This window comes from Petaurus breviceps, unplaced genomic scaffold (assembly GCF_028583685.1).
Source record: "Petaurus breviceps papuanus isolate PSGF00001 unplaced genomic scaffold, PetGlider_PUasm1.0 229, whole genome shotgun sequence".
Lineage (NCBI taxonomy): Eukaryota > Metazoa > Chordata > Mammalia > Diprotodontia > Petauridae > Petaurus > Petaurus breviceps.
In genome coordinates, this window is record NW_027185903.1 from 17,789,967 (window position 1) to 17,811,606 (window position 21,640).

A 21,640-nucleotide genomic window follows, 5' to 3' on the forward strand; every position below is an offset into this window, starting at 1 on the left:
TCTGTACATACTGGCGAGATCTTGATAGCCAATCCTGGACTTTGGGAACAGGGAGTCTGGGAGTGTGGTCCAGCCTTTGCCCCTGGGGCGAGAAGTGGCTGAGGTGTGGCAGCAGCAGCAGCCCCTTGGCAGCTTCAGGTCCTGGCCTGCAGATTGTAGGTGGACCAAGCGACCAATCTGAGGGGTTATTGCTCCTGCTTTAACCAGCTTGGATCTGGATCTCTCTCTTGGGTGGAGGTCCTGGTGTGTGTGGCCAGTGTGCCAGAGCCAGTGGAAGCTTCTGAGAGGACACCCAACTAATAGCTCCAGCAGCTGAGAAAAGCCCAGCGATTTGGGACAAAGCTCTCCTCTCTGAAAGCACAGTTCAACTGTGGCAAAAAGCTCAAGAGTCAAGTGGTTGAGTGGCAACATGAGCAAGCAGGGGAAGCAGGGCAAGCATAGCAGTACAACTTTGGATTCCTTTTTGGGGACAAAAAGGATCAAGGCATGGAGCAGGAGGAACACAACGAAGTCAGAACTCCTGCACCAAAATCTTCCAAGAAAAATATGACTTGGGGCAGCTAGGTGGCACAGTGAATAGAGGACCAGCCATGGAGTCAGGAGGACCTGGGTTCAGATCCAGCCTCAGACACTTAGCACACACACACACACAAACCTAGCCGTGTGACCTTGGGCAAGTCACTTAACCCCAACTGCCCTCCAAAAAGAAAATAAAAGAACTGATCACAGACAATAGAGGAGCTTAAGAAGGATTTTGAAAAGCAAATAAGAGAAGTGGAGGAAAAATTGAGAAGAGAAATGAGAATGATGCAAGAAAATCATGAAAAGAGAGTCAGCAACCTGACTGAAGAAAATAACACCTTAAAAAACAGACTAACTCAAAAGGCAAAAGAGGTTCAAAAAGCCAATGAGGAAAAGAATGCCTTAAAAAGACAAATTTGCCAGATGGAAAAAAATCTCAAAAGCTCACTGAAGAGAATCATTCCTTCAGAATTAGATTGGAGCAAATGGAAGCTAGTGACTTTATGAGAAATCAAGATACTATTAAACAGATCCAAACAAATGAAAAAATAGAGGGCAATGTGAAATATTTCATTGGAAAAACCACTGACCTGGAAAATAGATCCAGGAGAGATAATTTAAAAATTATTGGACTACCTGAAAACCATGATCAAAAGAAAGAACCTAGAAATAGTCCTTCAAGAAATTCTCGGGCGGCCAGGTAGCACAGCGAGTAAGAGCACCGGCTCCAGTGTTGAGAAGACCTGGAGATCGAATCCCGGGCTCAGACACTTAGCACTCACCCAGAAACACCTGGCCGTGTAACCTTGAGCAAGTTACTTAACCCCAATTGCTTAGGGGTGGCCAGGTGGCTCAGCGAATAAGAGCACTGGCTCCAGTGTCGGGATGACCTGGATCAAATCCGGGCTCAGATACTCAGCACCACACCCAGAAACAATAACTGGCCGTGTAACCTTGAGCAAGTTACTTAACCCCGATTGCTTTAAAAAAAAAAAAAAGAAATTCTCAAGGAAAACAGACCCGATATTTTAGAACCAGAGGGTAAAATAGAGGTTGAAAGAACCCACCGATCAACTCCTGAAAAAGATCCTAAAAAGAAAACTCCTAGAAATATTACAGCCATGTAGTTCCCAGATCAAGGAGAATAAATATTACAAGCAGCCAGGAAGAAACAATTTCAATATTGTGGAAACACAAATCAGGATAACACAGGATCTGACAGCTTCTACAATGAGGGACTGAAGGGCTTTGAATATGATATTCTGGAGGTTAAAGGAGCTAGGATTAAAACCAAGAATCGCCTACCCAGCAAAACTGAGTATCATGTTTCAGGAGAAAATATGGTCATTCAGTGCAATAGAGAACTTTCAAGCATTCTTGATGAAAAAAAAAACAGTTGAATAGAAAATTTGACATTCAGATACAAGAAGCAAGAGAAGCTTGAGAAGGTAAACAGGGAAAAGAAATCACAGGAACTTATCAAAGTTGAACTATTTACATTCCTACAAGGAAAAATGATAATTGTAACTTATGAAACTTTTCTCAGTATGAGAATAGTTGAAGGGAAGAGAAATGTGTGTGTGTGTATGTATGTATATATATGTATGTAAGTATACATATATATGTCTATATAGGAGGGTATATGGGCATATGAATACATATGTGAGTGTGTGTATATATGTGTACAGGTATACATAGACAAAGGACACAGGACCAGTTGAATAGGAAGGGATGATACTTAAAAGGTGAAATTGAGAGGTTAAAGGGGAATATAATGAGAGGAGATGGGGACAGACCAAATGGGGTAAATAATCTCACATAGAAGAGGCAAGGGAAAATGGTTACAATGGAGGGGAAGAACAGGAAGGCAAAAGGGAATGAGTCAACCTTACTCTCATTGAATTTGGCTTAGGGAGAGAATGACATACACACTAAATATGGTATCTCATCTTACAGGAGAGTAGGGGGGAAGGGGATGAGAGGTGGGATGATGGAAGGAAAGGCAGGCTGGGGGGGAGGGAAGTTGGAAGCACACACTTTTGAAAAGGGACAAGGTCAAAGTAGAGAACAGAACAAGTGGGGGACAGGATAGGATGGAGGGAAATATAGTCAGTCTTTCACAATATATCCACCATGGAAAGGTTTTCCATAGCTACACATGTACAACCTATATTGAATTGCTTATCTTCCCCATAAGGGTGGGTGAGGAGGGAGGAAGGGAAAGAATCTGGAATTCAAAGTTTTAAAATCAAATTTAAAAAAAATACACACACACACATATATTTTTTTTCCCTTGCAACTGGGAAATAAGATATACAGGCACTGGGACATAGAGATCCATCTTGCCCTACTGGAAAGTCGGAGGGGAGATGGGGAAGGATACAGGAGAGAGCAGATTTGGGGAGGGAGCATTCAGTGGGATTGCTGTTTTGGGGTGGTAGGTAGGGGAAAAATGAGGTGAAATTTTGTAACTCAAAATCTTGTGGAAATGAATAATGTAAACTAAAAATAAACACAAAAATTAATTTTAAAAAAGACAGCTGTAGTGGTTAAGAAAACAATGAAGAATTAAAAAAATCATTATCAGAATCAGAATAATGAAGAGGCAAGGTAGGCATCTTTCTAAGGTACAACACAGAAAAAGGCATAATGAAAGAGACTTCTTTTTCAGTAATTTTTCTAAATGAACATAATTTTAATACCAGAAAATCTCTCTCGGTGGCATTTCAGTGTTTGTTTTATGGTGAATGAAACAACATCCATTCCAGAGAAGGCTCAGAAAGCCTCTGGTGGACAGTAGTACAGGATTTTTCAAGCACTACTCAGGGCTCATTATTATTGCCTTATTCCTTCTATGAAAAATAGAAATGTTCCTTAAATGCCAAGACAAATGATTGCAGAAAATCTCTATCTGGGCCTTTCACTCTATAAGATGCCTTCAGTTGAATTAAAGAAAGATTTATAAATCTCTTAAAAATATATAGTCATAGTTGATCAAAAAGAAAATTACAAACTTCAAAGATGTAATACTTACAGTCATCTAGATCTAGAAGAGAAAAATCTTTTTTACTAGGTTTTCTTTCTGGCCAAGTTTTCTTCTCTTCTTTCTGTCAAAAGTAATACACATTTCATTTATTGTTACATATTTTGCCATTTAAAAACAATTTTCCCTAAATTCGATAACAAATTGTGGCATTGCACTCTGCTTACTTTCTTAAATATTATTTACTCCCAACACAAAATATTTTTTAAATTACATTTAAGCTGCAAATTTAAAAATTGGTAAAAATGACTAGATAGTACCCCTACAAAAAAAACTCTAGCTAATGTTAAAAAAAATATGGTTGCTTATAAGATGGATATTCAGTAGAAAACTTAAATGTTAAAACCAGAATAATTTTAAAATTGGACAAAATATTTTGCTAACATAAAAATAACTAAATTCTTTGGGACATGGTAAAAATAATAAGTAAAATTAAGTACTGATCAAAATTTGCAAACAAGTTACAATTTTTTAATATGTGAAAATGATACTTTATGTGTTTATTTCTAAAACAGACCACAGACCTCATACTGGTTAACTGGTTTGGGGATCTTCTGTTCCTCATCTGCCCCACATTCTCACACATTTTAGGGATTTTGATAAAGTTAAGAACTGTCTAAAGTAAAAGACTTGAGAATAATATATACTCTTTTTTTCTTTTCAGAGAAAATAAACTTTACATGACAGAAGTAATCTAATTAAAAAAAAAAGAATTGCACACAAAGAATTTACAAAAGAGATTTTAAAATTATAGCTATTTTACTCAAATTCATTTTAAAATTCAAAAACTCTGCTCTTCTTTCTTAGCAGCAACAAAACTAGAGTTCTCATAGGAATGATATTAAATTCCAGGAATCTCAAATTCAATTCCAGGAAAACCGGGTTTAAAAAAGGGTTTGCTTTTTAAAGAAAAACTAAAGTTCCTTTACCAAACTAAAACCAATGCCCTCAAATCTTCTCATTATATGATATCTTCGCTGCATAAGCTGTAACAGACCTCTACTTACCTATACCTCCAAACTACTATGTGTATAGAAAAACCAAAGTGACTCAACCACACACACACACACACACACACACACACACACACGTGTGCTACTTAGCTTTGTGTCTTCTCTTACCATTTTCCTTTAAACTATCCCTAGTCTTTTGAAAGTCAATAAATAATTATGCCTAATTATATAATGGTATCTTACTTTTAGAATATTTCCTTCTGAGTAGCCCTTAAATGTTAGAGAAGCAAAGCCTGTAGTCACATTTTTCTAGTACTGTGTTTCCCCGATAATAAGACACTGTCGTATTATTTTTTTGGACAGAAAAACACCAGAGGGCTTATTTTCAGGGGAGGGCTTATTTTAATGAACATTGACAGCAATTTTAATAAACAGGTAAATGTGAACAAAAAAATGTACCTTTATTCAATAATGAATTCAATAAAGAACAGGATGACGCGCTCACTGCTGCAGCTCTGATTGGATGCAGCTCGGAGCGCTGCGTGTAATGTAGCGTGTAGCGCAGGGGATCACCTTCACTACAGTAGCAATCTCAATAGGGCTTATTTTCGGGGGAGGGCTTATTTTAGGGATAGGTCTTATTATCGGGGAAACATGGTAGCCAAGTTAGACATGTCCCAAAGGACATAGTAGCTTTGGTTACAAATAAAAACAGAATGTCTACCTTTACACTTTTAATCTATAATTACTAAGGTTTTAAACACATATTCCCTCATTCTTAATCTAGAAATTATAATCTTGGCCTGATCCTATAAGCCCAGAAGGCTTTAGAATCAGAAGAACTCTTCAAATAATTAGTCTATGTCCCCTTGCAGGCTCCTGAGGAGGGCAGTGAGACCCAGACAGTTTAAACTTAGTGACTCTTCTACTGGGGATAAATTTGGGTATAGCTATGCTAGGTTAATAACACATTTCTGAGACTTTAAGTCTCTTGTTTCACTTATTGGGGACATGGTAAGAATGACTTATTAATAAGCACATGAACTGTTTCAATTATAGAACATTTTTTACTTATTTATTTATAACCTAAGTTTTTCTTTAGAAACTATAAATCAATCAATTACTGAAGTATGTTAAAAGTAATTACCATCCAGTTCAGGATCAAAGTACTGACTCATTTAAAAGTGGTCCTATACTAATAAGTTGTAATTTCCCCTATGCTGCCCTTGAGGTTTGGAGAAGAGACTCCAGCTACCTCTCTTATTGCTTTAATTTCAATGGGGAATATGTATGGGGTTTACATTTTAGACAAGTACATTTTTCAAATCTAGGCACAGAGAAAATGGAGGACTCAGCCGTTTGAGGGTGATATGAAACAGTATTTATTCTAGAGTTCATAATTTATTGGTAAAGACCAAAAACAGAATTGAAAAAGACTTAAGAAACTTTAGTAAACAAGCACAAACTAAGTGCTGAGTAACCAAACAGGAATTTAGAAGGATTCCCCAGGGCCAAAGCTACTTCGTCCTTGAGAATTATATTCCTTTAAGTTAAGTCATCCTAAGTTACAAGTATAGGAATGTTTTAAAAGTATTTACCAAGGGGAAAAGTTCCACAAAAAATAAAATATCTCCATTCAAAGACAACAAACTTAATCAAAGGAAAATAAATTAGAGCTGAAAGAGAACTTGAATACCATCTACCACCAGGGGTGGGGAACCTGTGGCCTCAAGGTCACATGTGGTCCTCTAGGTCCTCAAGGGCTGCCATTTGACCAAATCCAAACTTCTTGTTCTATGAAACCTGGATTCCATCAAAGGGCTGCACTTTGAGGACCTAGAGGGCCACATGTGGCCTCAAGGCCACAGTTTCCCACCCCAGTACCAACCCCTTCTTTTTAAAGATGAGAACATGAAGGCAAAACATAGAGAGAAACAGAAGGGCCAAGATACTCTATCTGTTATGCGAATAATAAATAAGTCAAATTAATTTAGTATTTTTACACTTATATTTATTATGTAGAAGTTTCAAATAACTTCAAGGTTTACTTAATTACTACATCAATTTTTTTCCCTCTGTATGCTCTTGCCATTCCCTTTTTTACCTCTTTTAAGAATGTATGTTTAGAAATCTATATGAGTTACTTGGGATGTGAGGGGGTCATTACCATATAATTCAAGAAACAAAGATAATAAAGATATTTACTCTTCATACTTTGCTACCTACATGCCACTTCTAATATCAGAAATTCCCAACAATTTTTCCTAAAATTGTAAAAGTTGAATGCCTCTAAGGCATATTTCACCCAAATATTTTTCCTATGTTGACAACTCAATATCAACTAAATGAACAGTCCTTTTTCTTCCTTAAAAATTTTAAGCTTCTTTTGTGTCTCAAGTGAAAAAATGCTTTAATGTTCAGAATAAGCTAATGAAATTTTGGTTGCAAGTCTGAGAGTCAAAAAGTTGTATGTTACTGAAAACACAGGCTCAGGATGACACTCCCATCTCATCTAGGGTGTCACTACTGTGCAAAAACATACAGCAAAAAAGAAGCTTTTAGCACCATGTGGTATTTCAAAATGTTACACTGAGCAAAATGGGTGTAGTTTCTTATAAGCCACAACAGTGCATTATTATCACCTGAAAAATTAGCAAGTGACCAAATCAGGGTCAAGGTAAAGCCTGTACTAAGTCTACATTTTATTTCCTATTACAGCTAAGAATATATAACAATATCTAATAAATACATATCACATCATATCAAAGACACAGATGAAATCGGCATAAGCTATTAGAACTTAAGAAACAAAGAAAAAAGCTCTCAAAAGGACAGAAATTCATTGACTTTCTGGGAAGAGCAAATAACAGTGACTGAAATACAACATTAGCAACAGATAATGGTCATTTCTGCTGAATTGAAAAAGCCTTGCATTCCAAATCAAAGCTATAAAAAGCTTGTGATGTACCTGGCATTTTCTTTTTACACTATATTTCACTGTTTATCTAAAAAAATTTTTAAATCAAAACATTTTCTTATTTAAAGCATCTACTATGAAAAGAAAAATCTGAATTCTAAACAAAGAAGTTAAGAGCCATATTCCATCCAACATTCCTCCATTTGCAATTCATCTTGGTAATAGAGACAGAACCTGGGTAAATGCATATAGGAGTTGAAGCAGGAGATTTCTCTTGCTCAATGCATAATTCATGTGCTCCGCCTGCAAAGTGTGTAAAATGAGAATTTCACACCGCAGCATGAGCCATGGAGCTGCAGAGAAAAGGCAGATGAAATCATATTTTACTGTGCGAATTTTATTTCTTACCCCACCAATGTTTATATAAAACCATCATTGACAAACCAAACGCATTGACAGATCACCCACTGTTTCCATTGTGTTAGCACTTGAAAAGAGATCAGGCAGAAAGATAAGACAATTTGTTTGTGTATTTTTTTAAAAAATATGGGATTAGGTTTTTAACAGCTGAGCGACTGCATTAAACTTGTGTAAGGACACTGGGAACTGCTCCTAAAATCTTAGCACAAAAATATCTGACTATCAATGTATTTTCCTCAAATCTGTATTTTACTTGTATGGTATTTGGTTACACCTTTGAACACTTCCAAAGATCCAAATTTTTAAATGGAATACAAAGTTTTAAGATGAAACCCTCTACTTAAGGCATCTCAAGCTACTGAAAGTGGTGGGAAAACAGATCTCTCAAGTAGCGATTAAGTTTTGAATAGGAGCACACACAAAAATGTGTATTATACCTGTAAAGACTGTTGCCTATTCTCAACACTCATTTTCATTCTAATAAAAGTGGCAAAGAGGATACATACATATGACAAGACAATATGCCAATGTACTTCACATGAAGAAGATATCATAAAAGTTTTTAATCTTAAAATTACAAAACGGAATAAATATTATGCAAAGTTCAGTAACCAACAGTCAACTCTGAAATCCAGGACACAGTTCAATGCTAATTTCTAGTGTTGTAAGGCAAGATATTTGGAGACTTCATAGGGCAAATATTTGCATGAAATATTTTCAATTAGAGTTGTCAAGGCAACCTATTGAATCTCATGCCTCCATGCAAAGTATGTACAGCTGATAAAATTAATATTAAATTTTAAACCAGAATGCACTGTGAACTCCAAAACAATTTCCATTTGTTAAAATTCAGTAAAAACTCAACTACTATGTATTCAACATACAGAATGTCTTAAGATAGTTACATAAAAATCTAGTCTTCAAAATTCACAAATTTTATGATACTGTCAAAGTATTAACCAAAAAAAAAAATACCTGTTCCTCAAACATAACCAAAATACATCTCCCTGGGAAATTTTCCTAATCCTTCTGTATATGATCTATTTGGTACAACATTTCACAGAACTAATCTGCTTTAATCTATGATAATTTTCAACATGTTAGCTCTTTATGACATGTTAAGCTTAGCCATCTAAGACCTTTGTCTTAAAATTTTATAGAGGAAGGAGCACAAGTATAGGACTAATTTCTGTGCATGCATCTTCCATTGGGTTATAGCATAATGACATGTATCTAAAAGGTCTCATCAGTCTGTGATGATGATGGCAGCAGACAACCACACCTATAACAATGCCATGCATTCAGATGCCACTAAATTGTTCTGATGATCACAAGAGAGATTATTCTTAAATCTCTTTTTTTGTTTTATTTTATAAAACAATTGGGGTTAAGTAACTTGCTCAAGGTTACACAGCCAGTTATTTCTGGGTGTGGTGCTAAGTATCTGAGTCCGGATTCGATCCCCAGGTCATCCCAACACTGGGGCTGGTGCTCTTACTCACGGCATCACCTGGCTGCCCCGATTATTGTTAAATCTTAACCAAACTACAGTAAATTCAGTTATTTTCAGGATCCTATGTAATAAGACAAGTTTTTAAAAGGTCTGGATGTGAGATACATTTTATAACTAGATAAATGCAGGAAGTTATTTCACATGGATGGTTTTTGCTCTATAGAAAATGAAACCCATAACACAGGATTCATATGAAAATCCCCTATTCAGGACACTGAGAAAACATGCAAGCTAAGGAATGAAAATTTTTTTCATAAGAAATGTATTATCTTATTGTTGTTATCTAAAGCAGTGATGTCAACTCAAATAGAAATGAGGGCCATTAAATCATATATAAAGATGTCTGTAGGCTGTATTCTGGCTTACTTTATTTATTTTTAATTTTTTTTCAGTCTTTATTCATTTGTTTATTTACTTGGAGTTTACAAGATTCAATTCCACAATTCCCTGAGTTTCAAATTTTATCTCCCTCCCCCATAACGGCATACAATCAAGTATAGGATCTGCAAACACTTTCACATTAGATAGTAATCAGGTTATAAAGGTGAATTGTATGAAAAAGAATGAAAAATTGTAAAAAGGAATCAAAACCAAACAAGAAAAAGAAAAAGATCCAGTAGTTTGCTTCAATCTGGACTCAAACTCAGTTCTTTCTAGTTCTTTCTGGATGTAGACATCTCTCTCCATCACGAGTCTTTTGAGATTGACTTATAACACTGCACTGCTGAGAAGAGTCCAGTCTATCAAAGTTGGTCGTCACACATATGTTGTGTCTGTAATTGTGTACAAATGGTTCTTGGCTCTACTCTTCTCACTCAGCATCAGTTCATATAAGCCTCTCCAGGTAAATATGAAGTCTATCTGCTCCTCGTCTCTTGTAGCACAACAGAATTCCATTACATTCATATACCACAACTTGTTCAGCCATTCCCCAATTGATGGGCAACCCCTTAATTTCTAATACATTGCCACCACAAAAAAAGCTGCTATAAATATTTTTATACATATGGGTCTTCCTCTCACTTCTATGATCTCTTTAGGATACAACCCTAGAAGTGGTATTGCTAGGCCAAAGGGTATGAAATTATTTATAGCCCTTTGGGCATAATTCCAGATTGCTCTCCAATAAGGTTGGATCACTTCACAACCCCACCAGCAATGCATTAGTGTTCCAATTTACCCATATCCTCTCCAGCATTTGTCATTTTCCTGTTTTGTCATCTCAGCCAATCTGACTGGTGAGATGTGCTACCTACCCTGAGTTGTTTTGATTTACATTTCTCTAATCAATAGTGATTCAGAGCATTTTTTTATATGCTTATAGATATCTTTAATTTCTCCCTCTGAAAACTTCCTGTTCATATCCTTTGACCATTTATCAACTGGGGAATGACTTGGATTCTTATAGACTTGACTCAATTCTCTGTATATTTTAGAAATGAGTCCTTTATCAGAGACATAGGTTGTAAAGATTCTTTCCCAATTTCCCACTTCCCTCTTAATCTTGGTTACACTGGCTTTGTTTGTACAGAAAATTTTCAATTTAATGTAATCCAAATTATCCATTTTGCATTTTATAACGCTCTCTAATTCTTGTTTGGTCATAAAGTCTTCCCCTCTCCACAGATCTGACAGGTAAACTACTTCTTGATTTCCAAGATTGCTTACAGTATCAACCTTTATACCTAGATCATGCACCCATTTAGATTTGATTTTAGTATATGGTGTTAGATAATGGTCCATGCCCAGTTTCTGCCACTATATTCCAGTTTTCCCAACAGTTTTTTTCAAACAGTGAGCTCTTATCTCAAAAACTAGGGTCTCTGGGTTTATCAAACAATAGATTACTATAGTCGTTGACTGCTGAATCTCGTGTGCCCAATCTATTCCATTGATCCACTACTCTATTCCTCAGCCAGTACCAAGTAGTTCTGATGACTGCTGCTTTATAATACAGATTAAAATCTGGTATAGCAAGTCCACCTTCCCTAGCATTTCTTTTCATTAATTCCCTTGATATTTGGGACCATTTCTTCCTCCAAATGAATTTTGTTACTATTTTTTCTACCTTTATGAAGTAGTTTTTTGGTAAATTGATTGGTATGGCACTAAATAAATAATTTAATTTAGGTAGCATTGTCATTTTTATTATATTAGCTCTACCTAGCCAAGAGCAATTGATATTTTTTCCAATTAGTTAGATCTGACTTTATTTGTGTGAAAAGTGATTTGTAGTTGTGATCATATAAGACCATGGTTTGTTTTGGCAGGTAGATACCCAGATATTTTATAATGTCTCCAGTAACTTTAAATGGGATTTCTCTTTCTGTCTCTTGTGGCTGAATTTCATTAGAAATATACAGGAATGTCGAGGATTTATGTGGGTTATACATCCTGCAACTTTGCCAAATTTATTTATTGTCTCAAGTGGTTTTTTACTTGATTCTCTAGGATTCTCAAAGTATATCATCATATAATCTGCAAAGAGTGATGGCTCGGTCTCTTCTTTAATTAATTTGATTCCTTTGATATCTTTTTTTTTAATGCTTTATTAACTTCTGATTTACATCATTCATTTCCACCAGATTTTGAGTTACACATTTTATCCCCATTTTTCCCCTACCCATCGCCCCAAAATAGCAGTCCCACAGCATATCCCCTCCTCCAATCTGCTCTCTCTCATATCTTCTCTCATACGCCCTTTGACTTTTCTAATAGGACATGGTGGATCTCTATGCCCCAGTGCCTGTATATCTTATTTCCCAATTACATGGAAAATGGTATTATTAATAGAATATATGTATATATGTACGTATGTGTATATATATATATATATATATAAATTTAAACTTTTGATTTTAAAACTTTGAATTCCAGATTCGTTCCTTTCCTCCCTTTTCACCTGCCCTTACTGGAAAGATAAGCAGTTCAGTATAGGTTGTACATGTGCGGCTAATGCAAAACATTAAAATAGTTGATATATTATAAAAGACTGACTATATTTCCCTCCCTCCAATCCCATCTTCCACTAGTTCTATTCTCTACTTTGATCCCGCCCCTTTACAAAAGTGGGTGCTTCCAACTTCCCCCCCCTCCAGCCTGTCTCTCATTCCATCATCCCCCCTCTTATCCCCTTCCCCCCCTACTCTCTGGTAGGGTGAGTTACCCTATTTAGTGTGTATTTCATTCCCTCTCCAAGCCAAATTCAACGAGAATAAGGTTGGCCCATTCCCTTTTGCCTTCCTATTCTTCCCCTCCATTGTAACCATTTTCCCTTGCCTCTTTTATATGATATAGTTTACCCCATTTGGTCTGTCCCTATCTCCTCTCATTATATTCCTCTGTCAACTCTTAATTTCACCTTTGAAGTATCATCCCTTCCTATTAAATTGGTCCTGTGCCCTCTATCTATGTCTACCTGTAAACATATATACACACATTCACATATGTATTCATATGCCCATATACCCTCATATATAGACATATATATATATATATATATTTATATTCCCTTCAACTACTGAGAAAAGTTTCATAAGTTACAATTATCGTTTTTCCATGTAGAAATGTTAACAATTCCACTTTGATAAATTCCTTATGGTTTCTTTTCACTGTTACCTTCTCATGCTTCTCTTGCTTCTTGTATCTGAATGTCGAATTTTCTATTCAACTCTGGATTTTTCATCAAGAATGCATGAAAGTCATGGGGAGGCCAGGTAGCACAGCAAGTAAGAGCACCAGCTCCAGTGTCGGAATGACCTGGGGGATCGAATCCGGGCTCAGACACTTAGCACCCACCCAGAAACACCTGGCGGTGTAATCTTGCGCAAGTTACTTAACCCTGATTGCTTAAAAAAAAAAAGATTGTCAAACTTATGTGCATAAAATTTGGAAAAATAATGCCTAATTATTGTTTTGATTTCCTCTTCATTGAAGATAGAGTCAACCTTTTCATTTTTGATAGTCATAATTTGGTTTTCTTTTTTCTTTTTTTTAATCATATTGACTAAGGGTATATCAATTTTATTGGTTTTTTCATAAAACCAGCTCTTAGCTTTATTTATTAATTCAATAGTTTTCTTAATTTCAATTTTATTAACCTCTTCATTGGTTTTCAGTATTTCTAATTTAGTATTTAATTGTGGATTTTCAATTTGTTCTTTTTCTAGCTTTTTCAATTGCATGCCCAATTCGTTGACCTCCCTTTCTATAATTTATTCATGTATGCACTCAGGGATATAAAACTTCCCCTAAGAACTGCCTTTAATGCATCCCACAAATTTTGGTATGTTGTCTCATTATTGTCATTCTCTTGAATGAAGTTACTGATTGTTTCTATAATTTCTTGTTTGACCCATTCTTTAGGATTAAATTGTTTGATTTCCAATTAGTTTTTAGTGTATCTTTCCATGGCCCATTATAGCATATGATTTTTATTGCATCATGATCTGAGAAGGATGCATTTAATATTTCTGTCTTTCTGCACTGAATTCTGAGGTTTTTATACCCTAGTACATGGTCGATTTCTGAGTATGTGCCATGAACTGCTGAGAAGAAAGTATATTCCTTTTTATCCCCATTCAGTTTTCTCCAGAGATCTATTATATCTAGCCTCTCTAAAATACTATTCACCTACTTAACTTATTTCTTGTTTATTTTGAGGTTAGATTTATCAAGTTCAGAAAAGGGGAGGTTAAGGTCCCTCACTAGTTATAGTTTGGTATCTATTTCTTCTTCTAATTCCCTTAACTTCTCCTCTAGGAATTTGTACGCTATTATCACTTGGTGCATATATGTTAAGTGATATTGGTTCATTCTTGGTGCCTTTTAGCAGGATATAGTTTCCTTCCTTATCTCTTTTAATTAGATCTATTTTTGCTTTTGCTTTAGCTAAGGATTGCTACCCCTGCTTTTTTTACTTTAGCTGAGGCATGATATATTCTACTCCAGCATTTTACCTTTACCCTGTAGGTATCCCTTTTGTTTCAAATGTGTTTCTTGTAGACAGCATATTGTAGGAGTATGGATTCTAATCCATTCTGCTATCTGCCTCTGTTTTATGAGATCATCCCATTCACATTCACAGTAATGATGACTATCTGTCTCTTTCCCTACAACCTATTCCCTGCCCTGCTTATGTTTTTATTTCTTCCTTCTCCCTTCCCCTCCTTAAGGGTTTTCATTTTGACCACCACCTCCCTCAGTGTTCTGTTCCTGTGAACCCCCTTCTTTACCTACCCTCTCCCCTTACTACTATTTCCCTCCCTTCTAATTCTCCCCCTTTTTGTCCCTCCCTTACCCTCTTACTGCCTATAGGACACAACAGATTTTTATACTTATCAGAGTATGTTATTCCCCCTTTTACCCCAAACCAATGAGCAAATTTCATACAGTGCTCCTTTCCCTCCTTCCATTTAATAAGTTTTCATGTCTTTTCATGTTGGAATCTTAAACTTAACTGATTATGTTGATCCCTCTTTGAACTAGAACCAGTGAGAATAATGTTCACATGATGTTCCTCTCCCTCTTTCTTTCCCCTCTACTATAGTGTGTTTTTTTTCCAAATGTTTTATTAACTTCGGATTTACATCATTAATTTCTGCCACATTTTGAGTTACAAATTTTCTCCCCGTTTTTCCCCTCCTCACCACCCCAGAATAGCAGTCCCACAGGATATCCCCTCCTCTAATCTGCTCTCTCCCATATTGTCTCCCATACCCCTTTCAACTTTTTCAGTGGATTGCCACGCCCCAGTGCCTGTATATCTTATCTCCCAATTACATGTAAAATAGTATTAATAATAGTGTATATATATACATACATATATATATATATATGTATTTCATTTTAAAACTTTGAATTCCAGATTCATTCCCTTCCTCCCTTGTCACCCACCGTTACTGGGAAGATAAGCAGTTCAGTATAGGTTGTACATGTGTGGCTAATGCAAAACAATAACATAGTAGATATATTGTAAAAGACTGACTATATTTCCCTCCCTCTTATCCCACCTCCCACTTGTTCTGTTCTCTACTTTGATCCCGTCCCTTTTCAAAAGTGGGTGCTTCCAAGATCCCTCCCCCAGCCTAGCCTGCCCTCCCTTCCATCATCCCCCCTTTCTCATCCCCTTCCCCCCCTACTCTCCTGGAAGGTGACATACCCTATTTAGTGTGTATTTCATTCCCTCCTCAAGCCAAATTCAATGGGAATAAGGTTGACCCATTCCCTTTTGCCTTCCTATTCTTCCCCTCCATTGTACCATTTTCCCTTGCCTCTTCTATATGAGATAGTTTACCCCATTGTGTCTCTCCCCGTCTCCTCTCATTATATTCCTCTCTCACCTCTTAATTTCACCTTTTAGGTATCATCCCTTCCTGTTAAATTGGTCCTGTGCCCTCTCTCTACATATACTTGTAAACACATATACACACATTCACTTATGTATTCATATGCCCATATACCCTCATATATAGACATATGTATATATATTTCTATTCCCCTCAACTACTGAGAAAACTTTCATAAGTTACAATTATTGTTTTTCCATGTAGGAATGTTAATAGTTCAACTTGGATAAGTTCCTTATGATTTCTTTTCCCTGTTTACATTCTCATGCTTCTCTTGCTTCTCGTATCTGAATGTCAAATTTTCTATTCCACTCTGGTTTTTTTCAGCAAGAATACTTGAAAGTCCTCTATCCTACTGAATGACCATATTTCCCCCTGAAACATGGTACTCAGTTTTGCTGGGTAGGTGACTCTTGGTTTTAATTCCAGCTCCTTTGACCTCTGGAATATCATATCCAGGCGCTTTGATACCTCAGTGTAGAAGCTGCCAGATCCTGGGTTATACTGATTGCATTTCCACAATATTCAAATTGTTTCTTCCTGGCTGCTTGCAATATTCTCTCCTTAATCTGGGAATTCTGGAACCTGGCTATAATATTCCTAGGAATTTTCTTTTGGGGATCTTTTTCAGGAGGTGATCGGTGGATTCTTTCAACATCTATTTTGCCCTCTGGTTCTAAAACATCAGGGTAGTTTTCCCTGAGAACTTCCTGGAGGATTTCTAGGTTCTTGCTTTGATCATGGATTTCAGGTAGTCCAATAATTTTTAAATTATCTCTCCTGGATCTATTTTCCAGGTCAGTGGTTTTTCCCATGAGATATTTCACATTGCCTTCTATTCTTTCATTTGTTTGGATCTGTTTAACAGCATCTTGATTTCTCATAAAGTCACTAGCTTCCATTTCTTCTAATTTAATTCTGAAGGAATGATTCTCCTCAGTGAGCTTTTGAGATTGTTTTTCCATCTGACAAATTCGACTTTTTAGGGCATTCTTCTCCTCATTGCCTTTTTGAGCCTCTTTTGCCATTTGAGTTAGTCTATTTTTTAAGGTGTTATTTTCCTCACTCAGGCTGTTGACTCTCATTTACCGTGTTTCCCCGATAATAAGACACTGTCTTATTATTTTTTTTGGACACAAAAACACCAGAGGGCTTATTTTCAGGGGAGGGCTTATTTTAATTAACATTGACAGCAATTTTAATAAACAGGTAAATGTGAACCAAAAAATGTACCTTTATTCAATAAGCAAATCACTGGGGAAGACCAGGATGACGCGCTCACTGCTGCAGCTCTGATTGGATGCAGCTCGGAGCGCGGCGTGCGTTTCACCGGGGGGGGGGGAAGGGTGCATACAGAGGGTACCATAATGTAGCGTGTAGCGCAGGGGATCACTTTCACTACAGTAGCAATCTCAATAGGGCTTATTTTAGGGGGAGGGCTTATTTTAGAGGAATCTTACACAGTAATAGGAGGGCTTATTTTCGGGATAGGTCTTATTATCAGAGAAACACGGTAATAATTTTCTTGCATCGTTCTCATTTCTCTTCCCAATTTTTCCTCCACTTCTCTTATCTGCTTCTTAAGGTCCTCTATGGCCTGTAACCAGCTCATATTTTCCTTTGAAGCTTTTGGTGCAGGAGTTCTGACTTCACTGTCTTCCTCCTGTTCCTTGCTTTGCTACTTGTTGTCCCCAAAATAGGAGTCTAATGTTGGAATCTTCTGTCTGCTTTGTTTCCTTTGCCTGGTCATGCCACCCCTCAATCACTTGACCCCTGGGCTTTTTGCCACAGTAGGACTCTGCCACCAGACAGAGGAGCTTTCATCCCAAACGCTGGGGTTTTCTCAGCTGCCTGAGGTATTAGATGGGTGCCCTCTCTGAGGTCCCCATATGCTCTGGCAAGCTGGTTGCACACCCCAGGACCTCCACCCTAGATTGCAATCCAGATCCAAGCAGGTTAAAGCAAGAGTGATTACCCCTCAGACTGGTGCTTGGTCCCCCTACACTCTGCAGGTTAGGAGCTGAAGTTGCTACGCTGCACTGGCTGGCTGTGCCGGCATCTCATCCCGGGGGCAAAAGCCACGCACTCCCACTTACTGGGTCTGAAAATCCAGACTGCACTGATCTCTCACTTTGTCCTTCGCGTCTGTGTTGATAAATCTGGAAACGGCCACAGCTGCTGCTGATCTGGAGGCCCTCTGGCTGGCAGCTGGTCAGGCCCGCCCTGGGGCTAAAGCCTCAGCATGGGGCTGGGCTTGGCTCCCAGAGCACTGCGCTGGCCGATTCCTGCCGGCCTGCTGGGCTGTCCTCTAAGGGAGGTTAGCTTCTCTGTGTTATTTTGTGGGTTCTGCAGCTCCAGAGTTTGTTTAGAGTCCCCTTTTTACATGGATTGGGGAAGGTGGAAGCCGGAGCAGCTGGGAGGTCCTGCTTCTATTCAGCCATCTTGAATCTATAGTGTGTTTTTATGCCTCTTCGTATGTCATAATTTACCTTTTTTCTGTCTCATCCTTTCCTTTTATCCCATTACAGTCCCTTTGACCACCTTTGTAAGGTTTTTTTTTTTTATTCATCAGATTAGTTCATTTATATCCACACCCTCTATGTATAACCCTTTTAAAGGTCATGATAATCATATAAATTCCAATATTGACAGTTATCAGCTTCTCATATAGGGATGTAAACATTTTGCTCTTATTGCATCCCAAGTTATGTGCACGTGTGCATGAGTGTGCGTGTGTGCATGTATGTGTGAGTGTGTGTTTTCCTTGTTTACCTTTTTATGTCTCTCTTGAGTCTTGTAATTGGAGATCAAATTTTCCATTGAGCTCTGGCTTTTTCATCAGGAAAGTCTGTAAGTCCCTTATTTCATTAAATATATATCTCTTTGCCTGAAAGATTATGCTCAGTTTTCCTGGGTAGTTTATTCTTGGTTGCAGTCCTAGCTCTTTTGTCTTACAAAACATCAAATTCCAATCCCTCCGATCTTTTAATGTATTAGCTGCTAGGTCCTGTGTGATCCTGACTGTAATTCCACTATATTTAATTTGTTTCTTTTTGGCTGCTTGCAGCATTTTCTCCTTAATCTTGTAATTCTGGAATTTGGCTACTACATTTCTTGGAGTTTTCAATTTGGGATCTCTTTCAGGAGGAGACTGGTGAATTCTTTCGATAACTATTTTATCTTCTGATACTAGGACTTCAGGACAGATTTCTTTGACAATCTCTTGGAGGATGTTGTCTAGGCTACTTTTTTCATCATGGCTTTCCAGTAGACCAATAATTCTTAAGTTATCTCTCCTGGATCTGTCCTCTAGGTCAGTTGTTTTTCCAGTGAGATATTTTATACTTCCTTCCAATTTTTCAATTCTCATGCTTTGTTTGATCAACTCTTGGTGCATCATAAGAGTCCTGAGCTTCAATTTGACTGATTCTAATTTTTAGTGAATTATTCTCTTCGGTTAGTTTTTGAAGGTCCTTTTTTAGGGAGGTATTTTCTCCAATTAGTTCACTAATTTTACCTTTTAAGGATTTGTTTTCTTCAGTGAGACTTCTTTCTAATTTGGTCACTGTAGATTTAAATATCTTCTACCTCTCTAAGTTGAGTTTTAAAATCTTTTTTGAGCTCCTCCAAGAATGCTTTTTGGGCTTGAGGCTAGTTCATATTTCCTTCTGTGGTCTCAGGTGTGAGTATAGAGTCCATGTTGTCCTCTGTATTTTGTTGTTCTTGCTTGATATAATAAGTTCTAATTGATTTTCTTGCCTTCCCCTTCTCCTTCTCAGCTTCCTTCCTTCCCATTGTAATTTTCTATTTCCTAATTTCTCAGGCTGGGAGCTAGGTGCCTGGTTGTTGACTTTGTGTGCTGTAGCCTCTGGGTGTCTAGACTGAGGACAAGGCCAGGACTCTCAGTGTTTCCCCTGAGTTAAGCTGAGGCTCACAGAGTAATCTGTGGTGGAGGGGTAGTCTGGCCACTTCAGATTTCTGCCTCTATGCCCCTGGGCTACACCTCAGGCAGGCTTTTGCTGGTCAGGTGAGGTGGGGCTTGTTGGGATCCCACCCCTCTTCTCTTCAGATTCCTTCCTGCCTCAGTTATACCCTTTCTCAGTGACTCCTAAGCCTGAGGCTATTTTCCCTAATTCAGGATTTTATTCTGGGTGGGACATTTATCTCTGGGTTTTCTTGGTCAGGGAGGGGGAATTGGAGCAGCCAGAGTTTACTTTGCTATCCTGGCCCCTGGAAAATCAAGCAGGTGATTTTTAAATTTCCAGGCTGGGAGCTAATAGCCCCAAGAGAAGCTGCTGTCTCTGCTGTGGGGCCCTGAGCTTTCTCTTACCCAACTCCAATGGATCCTCCCAATCTGTGGTAAAACGCTGGTGAGACAGCTGCGAATTGCCCTTGGGGTAGGCGAGTCTGCTGGCTGGGGCTCCTTCTCTCTCTGCTGTAGTCTGCTCTCAAGCCCAAGCTGCTGAAGCCCCTATGTGCTCTGTGCTCCCCTGCCCAAACCCACATGGGCACTTTCCTGGGCTCCCAGTGGATTCTGACAGTCCAAAATCCGTTCAGATTCACTTTTTAAAGTTTAGTGACTGGATTCACGGAGGAGCTTAGAAAAGTTACTGCTTCTGTTCTACCATCTTGGCTCCACCGTGGCTTAGTTTTTAAATGTAATATAATCTATGTCTTATTTTATTTTTATTCATTTTATTAAATATTTCCCAATTATATTTTAATATGGCTTGGGGAACACTTGAGTATGTGTGTCAGCTGTGTTTGACAACTCTGATTCAAAGCTTCAGTGGATGGCACTTGAATTACTATTATTTGGTTAAGATATTTTGCATATACCTAGAAATTCTATACTGTAGTTAACTATATAAGTAAAGGACTAATATGAAGATGGGTACCATTTCTAGCAAAGGGAAGCTTTTTAAAAGACATTAATTTAAACATAACCTTCACCATCTGTTCTGTTCATAATTTTAACTAAGAATAAAATATAACATAATTATATCAGGAGATATCAGATAAAGTGATATAAATGTGAATCTCTTCTTGCCATATGATTTTTCTGCTGACCTTTTTACAAAGGAAAGCAGTTTAATTGTTATAAAAAATTTCTGACAATGAATTAAAGTATTCAAAACCCTTCAAAAAGAATACAGAATCATTGATATGTATTTTTTCTTTGTTACTCAAATTATATTCTATAAGTAAAATACATAAATTATTAATAAACAAACATTTATTAAAGGTTTACTATGTACAAAACATTATGCTATGTGCTTGGGATGCAAAGACAGATAAATAGTCTCTGTACTCAAAGAGTTGACACACTATCAAATGAGATGATGTGTGCATGCATATGTGTATAAATAAATATAAATTTATATATCATATATAATAGATATACACATACATATATTTATTTTAGATACATGCACTGTGTGTATGTATGTGTATTATGTTTAAATATATAGTAATTGCAGGGGGCAGCAGGGAGGTAGAGGCACCAGCAACTGGAAGGACCAAGAAAGATATCATATATAAGGTGAAACTTGAGTTGAGATTTGGAGGAAACCAGGGATTCTAGGAGATGGAGATGAAAAGAGAGTGCATTCCAGGGTTGGGGGAACAGCCTGTGCAAGACACAGAGATGGGTGATAGAGCATCATGAAGCAAGAAAGCAGACTGTGTATATAAAAAATACAACAATCTACCTCTATTTCTACTTATGTCATGAATGGAATTAGAGGAAGTCATACAACCAAAATGTTAAGTCCACTTCATTTAATTAGAACTTGGCCTTCACTGCACTAAAACAATTCTTTTATTTCTTAATTGACTCTCTATCTCTCTCCACACAGACTTTCTCTTTAATTTAACCCTTTTTTTTTCTCTCCTTAAACCTTCCACATCTACCACTATCTCTAC

The 21,640-nt window shown here is 37.3% G+C and overlaps 1 protein-coding gene across 2 annotated transcripts in view; it reads right to left on the reverse strand.

Moving 5' to 3' along the window:
• The window catches only part of AP3B1 (adaptor related protein complex 3 subunit beta 1), a 357,386-nt gene that overhangs the window by 85,733 nt on the left and 250,013 nt on the right, over window positions 1-21,640 (reverse strand). For both annotated transcript variants that reach the window (XM_069096283.1, XM_069096282.1), the window contains exon 21: window positions 3,557-3,629. In XM_069096283.1, the coding sequence (XP_068952384.1) occupies window positions 3,557-3,629 (73 nt within the window). The remainder of the gene's footprint in view (window positions 1-3,556; window positions 3,630-21,640) is intronic.